Source organism: Haliaeetus leucocephalus, unplaced genomic scaffold (assembly GCF_000737465.1).
Source record: "Haliaeetus leucocephalus isolate CR32 unplaced genomic scaffold, Haliaeetus_leucocephalus-4.0 Scaffold183, whole genome shotgun sequence".
Taxonomy (NCBI): Eukaryota; Metazoa; Chordata; class Aves; order Accipitriformes; family Accipitridae; genus Haliaeetus; species Haliaeetus leucocephalus.
The window spans coordinates 503,447-510,803 of NW_010972619.1; the positions used below are offsets into that span (position 1 = coordinate 503,447).

General features: G+C 59.1%; 1 protein-coding gene across 1 annotated transcript; it reads right to left on the bottom strand.

Annotated features, from left to right (window-relative positions):
- Window positions 1-1,034: 1,034 nt before the first annotated feature.
- On the bottom strand, window positions 1,035-6,876 carry AMBP (alpha-1-microglobulin/bikunin precursor). The gene is made up of 10 exons (XM_010564612.1): window positions 6,711-6,876; window positions 5,898-6,040; window positions 5,543-5,619; window positions 4,906-5,019; window positions 4,307-4,408; window positions 3,700-3,737; window positions 2,759-2,837; window positions 2,501-2,668; window positions 2,152-2,328; window positions 1,035-1,066 (listed from the first exon to the last, which is right to left on the bottom strand). Exons 1-10 carry the CDS (start codon window positions 6,855-6,857, stop codon window positions 1,035-1,037), a joined length of 1,077 nt encoding a protein of 358 aa, XP_010562914.1. The 5' UTR covers window positions 6,858-6,876.
- Between the last annotated feature and the right edge of the window lie 481 nt (window positions 6,877-7,357).

Below are 7,357 nucleotides of genomic sequence, written 5' to 3' on the forward strand. Positions count from 1 at the left end.
GGCCGGCGGCGGGGCCCGCATGTGTCCTGGGCCCGCCGGGCCGGGGCAGGCCGTGGGCGCGACCCCCAGGACTCCCTGTGACCCCTCCCCAAGGCCAACTGCAACCTAACCCTTCCAAGACTCCCGCAGTCCCCTCGTGTGACCCCACTAACTCCTGTCATCCCCTCCTGGGACCCCCATAGACCCCCCAAGACCCTCGCAATCCCCTCCTGTGAGCTTCATAGGCCCCCCGACACCCATAAACACTGTAACCCCCTCCTGGGACCTCTGTAGCTGCCCCGTGACCCCCATAACCCCTATAATTCCTGTCCTGGGGTCACCCCAGCATCCCTGCTACCCTCGCCCCCGGACACTTATAATCCCCTCCTGGGACCTCCTCTGTAGTCCCCTGTGGTCCCCATAACCCCTGTAATCCCCTCCTGTGACGCTCATAAGCCCACCAGCTTCCTGTGACCCCTCAGGGTCTCCTCTGACAGCCTGCGATCCCTTGCTGTACACCCCATGTAACCCTGCCATGATCGCCATCCCTCCCCATGATCCCTATCCTGGCCCACGACTGGGCCTCCTTCAGTCCCACCCCGACCACGATGCAGCAGCAATTATTCACTTTTAGGGAGGAGCAAGCACCCTTTCCACCCCTTGCTGACCCCTTCCCGGCTGCCCATCATCATCCCCTGGGAAATGGGGGGCCAAACCCCACCCAGCAGGATGCCCTGAGCCCCTCAGTGCCCCTGTTGGCCACCCCAGCACCGCATGGGCGGAGGGCAGCAGGCTGAGGAAGGGGCAGAGACTCAGTGGGGAGCACCCAGCAGCCCCACAAAGGGGGGAACACCCCACCAGCGAGGACCCCACAGCATCCCCTGCTCCTCCTGGACCCCCCACCCTGCTTCCCACCAGCTCGAGGATGGACACTGGGCTCGTTGGTCGCATTAGAGACATTTACTGCTGGAGGCATCTCCTGTGCTGCTGGCAGCTGCCAGCACACTCCTGCGGGACCCTGGTGCTGGGTGCCGGCAGCTTGTCCTCCACTCACATCAGTTTGACAGATGCAGAAACTCCTCATCCTCTGCAAGTGGAGAGACACACAAGGTGACGGACAGACCCGCAGACCCCCTCCTTGCCCCGCAGAGAGGCAGCAATGGTTGCTACTTCTCACTTTGTCCTTGCCATCAGTGATGCGGGAAGTGGTCTAGACCCTCCGTGCACCCCCATACTGTCCTGGGTTGTCACTTGGTGTCCCAGCACCCGCTACAGTGGCATTAATGGACTTCATATTGGTGACAAGGATAATAAAAGATGGGCTCTTCCCTAAGACATGTTACTCTGGCCCCATCTCCCATCCGTGGGGGCATGGTAAGCCCCCAGCTCCAGTCCTGCTGGGACCAGGCTCACCCAGGGCTGGCTGTGGTTGAAGACCCCTTACCTTGCCCCTCTCTGTGGGAAGATTTCCCCTGTAATGCTCCTGAAAACCTGCTTGTCCATTCACCCAATGGCTGAGCAGTGCCTCTTGTGTCTCCCAAGGAGGTTCAATACGGAAACCCCTGCGCTGACTAGAGCTGTAGTGTCTGGCATGTGTCACACAGAGGGTACACCCCTGGCGGGGAGCCTGGTTTCATCCTTACTTGGTCTCAGGGTCCCTACACCCCCTGAAAATCTTTCAGTCACTCTTCTCTCACTGGCATACCCTGCCCAGGGGCTGTCACCTCCGCTGCTCCCCACTGCACCCCAGCCTGCTCGGGGACTTTCTCCCTTTTATCAAGACCATTTTGAGAGTTCAGCTGTGGCCTCAGTATGTCTGCAGCCGATACAGTCCCCCTGTGTGATACTGTCTGTAGATTAATGACAATATTCCTCAGTCCATCAGAGTCCCTGACCCAGGACAGACCCATCCCGGGCACAGCATAAAACCATCCCAGACCCATCCCAGACTCATCCTGGACCTATGACAAACCCATCCCAGGCTTATCCCAGACCCAGGACAGACCCATCCTAGACCCATCCAGACCCAGGACAGCCCTGTCCCCATGCCAGGCAGACCCAGCACACCCAGACCCAGCCCAGAGCAGGACAGGAGATGATGCAGGCTGCTGCCCTGGCTCCCCCAGCACAGCACAGTGTGGTGCAGGCAGGGTGTGGGCAGGGTGGGGGTACCTGCCAGCGGAGGAGCCCCACAGTACTCCTTGCACTCCTTCTCTGAGTAGAACTGGTTCCCGTTGCCCTTGCAGCCTCCGTAGCTGAATGTGATGCACTTGCCCTGAGCTGCGTCAAAGGCCCAGCGTGTCACCGGCTTCTGGCAGGGACCCTGGACGACAGGCAGCCTGCAGGCAGCTGTGGGGACAGGGGGCTGCTCTGAGGGCAGGGGTTTCAGAGCCCCCACACCTCCCACATGGATGGTGGGCATGTGGGGTTTGAGGCCACTCTTGGATCCTCTCTGATGCCTCAGCAAATGTGCCTCCCGTGCCCTCGCCCCGCTGGAATGTCTCCTGGTTGCCCTGCTCACCCTCTGTCCGGCAGGCCTGCAGGCACTCCTTCTCCGAGTAGAAGTTGTTGCCATTGCCCAGACAGCCGCCGTAGAGGAAGGTTTCACAGGCCATGGAGGAAGAGTTGTAGAAGAAGCGGGAGACCATCCCACTGCAGGGCCCAGAGTCCTGGCTCAGCCGGCACGAGTCTGCAGACAAGTGTCGCATGGGCTGTCACAGGCAAACGGGGATGCAGGGCAGGGGGACGCCCGATGCAGCTCCCCTCCCCTGGGACATACCTTCCTTATTGCCAATGTAAGGGGGCAGGGGTCCCGTGGCTGAGCCCTCCTCGGGGGGCAGGACTGCTCTCCGTGCCCTCTGCACGGGGAAGGAAGCACAGACCTGCGGTCAGCCCCTGCCTGCGGGATCTGCTGCCCACCCCATTGCCCCTGGGCCCCTGCTGCCCCCAGGATGGGCTATGTCGGGGGCAGCTCTGCTGGGTGCTGCAGCCCGTGCAGGCTCCAGCGCTCCTCGGTGCTCCCAGCACATCTCCAGTCATTGATCTGCGGTCAACGGGCTGTGATCCCTCCACACCTCATGGTCTTCTCAGCCCTGTGCTCATCCTGGTGGGGGCCAGGATCATATGTTGTGGATAAAGATACCCACAGTGTCCCAGTCATGCCCTGTGCTGGGGACATGTCCCTGCTTTCGCTGATGCAGGGTGGTGTGTTACCTGCTCTCAAGTCAACAGGGTTGTTTCTCCTATGAAAGTCCCATCCCCTCTTGAAAAATCTTTCTGAACTCAAGCGTGTGAGATTGGGAGGTGCTGAGTGATGGTAGCCAAAGGACCAGTGGGGTGCTGAGCTGCCTTCCCATCCCTGGAGAGGGGGTCTACAGCCTGGCTGGGACACCCACAGGTAGGCAAGGAACAAGGAGACACCAGGCTCGGCATGCAGGAGCTTTCACCCCACGAAAAAATCAGACTAGGAAAGAGCCATTGCCTTCTGCTTGGAAATGAGCCCTAGTTCCCACCTGACCCCCAGGACCTCACCCTGCAGCCTGCACCTGCCTGTCCCCCTGTCCTCGCAGGCAAAGCCTGTCAGTGGAGATGAAAGAGCATCTCCCAATGTGTCCTGCCCATGGAGCCTGGTCCCCAGACACAGGGTCTCCAGTGGGTTTGGCTTGGAGGAAATGTCCCCAGCCTCGATCCATCTCAGGAAGTCCCAGCTGGACGACTTACCTGGGGGGCAGTTGCAGTCTCCTGAGGAACACATTCACCTGGCCCAGATGACAGGAAAGAAGATCAGCAGCATGAGAGGGGAGGCATTCTGACAAACTCATCTCACTGTGGTCCTGTACCATGCACACACAGGACGCCAAGGAAGGGGACGCCCTCCCAGTTTCACCCCAACTTTCTTCCCCTCTTGCTTCTTTCCACCTCCCACTCACAGGAGCATCACCATAAAATCCCCACACCCACCTGCATCATGCTAGCACCTTCTGAACCCCAGGCTGAGCAAGGAACTCCTCAGGTCTTGGGAGTACCCAGCCATGGGGAGCAGTCATGAGTGTCCCTGGTAGTCCTGTGCCCACGTCCCAGCACAGCATTGTGGGTGCATTGACCTGACAGCCCAGCAAGGACCCCACCGACTGGAAGCTCATGGAAGCCTGACTGATATGTGGCCATATCTCCTTCCCATCCCATCCTACCAAAGCCCTTGTCTCTCCTCTTTCCATCCTGACCGTCCCCCCATCTCCCCAGCCTCACACACCAAGAAGGAGCAGCCCCAGTGCACCAGCATGTTGGGGGAATAGGCAGCAGGAGAGGCACGTGGTGGGTGGGTTACCTCTGTTGGCCAGGATGAAGATGGAGTCTGCAGGGATGCCCATCTCCAGAGCCAGCTGCTGGAAAGCGTCAATGAGGTCCTTCCGCAGCTCTGGATTCCTCCCTGGGCAAGGGAACAGGCTGTGAGTGGGATTGGCATGGGAGGGGGTCTGCATGCAGCCCCTCAACCACCCATCAACCCGCAGAGCTAAAGCAGCTGCAGGAAGGCCCAGTATCAGCCTCCTGGTCCTTCCCAGCCTCTCCTCCATTATTCTTGACCAACCTTGACCAAGGGTTTGGACAAAGTGGTTTAATGTTTCTCAGTCATGAAAGACAGCATCTCCTGCCACTTCAGGGCCTCGGTTTCTTTCAAGCAGATATTGCCACCTCCATCCCAAACAACAGGCTAGTTTGGACATTCATTGTGTTATGTGGCTCTAAGCTGAGCCATAAGACTCAACCTCTGCTGTGCTGAAGATGAGCTGGTCCAACGCACCACTTCCAAAGCCATCGTCAGTTCCCTCAAGGCCAAGGGACCTGAGGAACCCTTGGGTGGTGTTTCTGAGCTGCACTGAGAGCACCCAGAGCCTGCTTGCCCACATGTGCCATAGCCAGACATACCATACAGCTTCAGGGTAGTGCTTGGGCCAAAACTACTTTCTTTCTTCATCAGAATGACAGCATATTCTTCATAGTTGGTGCGGAGCACGTACGACCGGATAGACACATCCCATTCTGGGTGAGACAGAGACACAAGGGACATCATTCCTGCCCCTCAGGGAGAAATGGGCAGTGTAAGACAGCCCCAGAGCTGAGGCCTGAAGTCAGGCAGCTAATTCAAGAAAATAGCTGATTTTGGGGAAGCAGACTCTGATACAACCCTGACTCCCTTTAGGCTCACCAATGTCTTCTTAGCTGAGGGGATTGGAAACCAAGAGTTGCGGACAACTGAGATACCACCAACACTCCTGAACCATGGCTGGTGGGAGCCTGCCCCAGCCTGGGACCTTGGGGACAGGAGGGATCTGCTGGAACATCTCATAGTCCCATGCCTAAGCAGGGACAGTGCTGAAACAGCTTCGTTCCCTCAACTTCACTCGATACTTTGGCTGGAAATGACACAAACTGTGGTGTGGCTTCTGAGCCCTGCTCTCGTGAACCCCTTCCCCAGCTGCCAGCTGTGCCCAGCGCTGGTTCCCATCGCCCAGCCATGCTGCAGCTCTTGGGGCTGAGCAGGTCGGCAGCAAGCCCAACTTACTGGGGTTATAGAAGGTGTATTTGCCGGGGATGCTGGTTTTCTGGTACTCTCCCGAGACGTGCGTGCAGTCACCTTGCCTGGAGGGAGGAGGAAAACAATCAGCTGCTAGAAGTGATTGTTTTTCCTGGTTATTGCATGAAAATCATGTCTGGGCCACCGAGGCCATGGCATGGGAAGCTAGAAATCCTCCTGCCCAAGGCATTGGGTATCTGAGCCCAATCCAGCCCCTCCTCAGGGCTCTGATGCCAGCCAGAGCAAGCAACCCCCGTGTCTTGTCCCAGCCCCTGAGAGACAGAGCACCCCTGGGTGGCATGGCTTTGGAGGAGGCTCGAGCACCCACGGCAGTGCCCCATACCGCAGTCTGGTGCTGGCAGTGCTGATCTGGTCGGCGCTGGGGCCAGGGCCCAGCACCAGCGTGCCCATGCTGAATTTCTCCTTGTAGTTCTTCATCCATTTGCAGGTTGTGCCGATGGCGATGTCATACCACTTCCCATACATCTGCGGGGAGAAAAAAGGAACGTCTCCACCATGAGCCCTCTCCACTGAGGTGGGACATCTCCTGGTTTTCTGCAGAGCTGAAATATTCATGTCCCAGAGAGCAACTGGGGGGCGCAGGGTGCCAAGGCCAGAGCTGCTGCGGAATTTGGGAAGGAGATCAGCACCGAGCAGGATTTTCCTGGGTCCCCTAACCACCAGGCAGGGCTGGAGGCATCAGGCTGGCATCCCCCTGCGTCTCCCAGGGGAGCCCAGATCCAGGGACACGTGTGGGGCTGTGCAGAGCCTGGTGGGGGACAGGGCTGCCTGCGGGAGATCTCTCAGGCAGCCCGCATCCTGCATGAATCCTGTGCGCTGGGTCTGCCTGCGGGCCCTGCCCATACCTCTTAGGCTGGGCAGATCAACAGATGTCGCACAGGATTCATGTGTCCCAGCCGCTCAGGCTCCAGCTGCCCTGCCTGGACCTTTTCCAGGGTGAGGCTATCCCAAAGGCTGGTGCTGGCAGGCTGGCACCCCCTGACCAGCACCCAGGGAGGGCCACACTGCCAACACCTGTCCTACACAGCCTGGCTTAGGCATAGATAATATCACCCTTCCTTCTGGAGGAAAATGAAATAAAGCTTTCCCCCATCCCTTCTGCCCCCAGAATTAAGGGACCGCAAGCTGCCGTTACCTGCTCAGCCTCAAAATTCTCCTGCACTTGGATATCCTCATCCTGGTCCTTGATGGGGGTTCCACTGGCCACAGTGAAGAGGAAGAGGGAAAGGAGACCCCACAACATCATGGCTGGTGGCTTCGGAGTGCCGCTGAACTCCAGCATGCTGGTGGGATCCCGGACTCTGCACTGTCCCCACTGCGCAGCAGTGTGACCTTCAGACCGCAGCCAGCGGGGCTGGCCAGCCTGGCTGGGGGGGGGCCTGCCAGGGGGGGCATGGGGCAGCTGGTGGCCCTGCACGGCCCAAGCCATGTGGCCCTGGGGCTCACTGCTGCCCTCAGCAGAGGTGGGGATTTGCAGAGAGCTGGTGTGGGGTGCAGGAGGGGAGGTGAGCATCCTCCCGCCGTGCCAGGCTGAGCTCCTCACCCTCACCTGTTTCTACACCACCACTTGGTCCAGACACAGGGCCAGGACCTGTCCGTCTCCTTTATTCTACCTTGGGGTTCATATTCCTGCCCTGGCATCCTGCAGAGAGCCCTGACAGTGCCCCCAGCCCTGGCAGACCAGTCTGACCCTGCAGAGAGGAGAGGACTGAGGGGTCCCCTGCACTCACCCCAGGCTGCCTAATCCTGAGTAGTGTCTGTAGGCAGCAGAGCCCGCGCTAC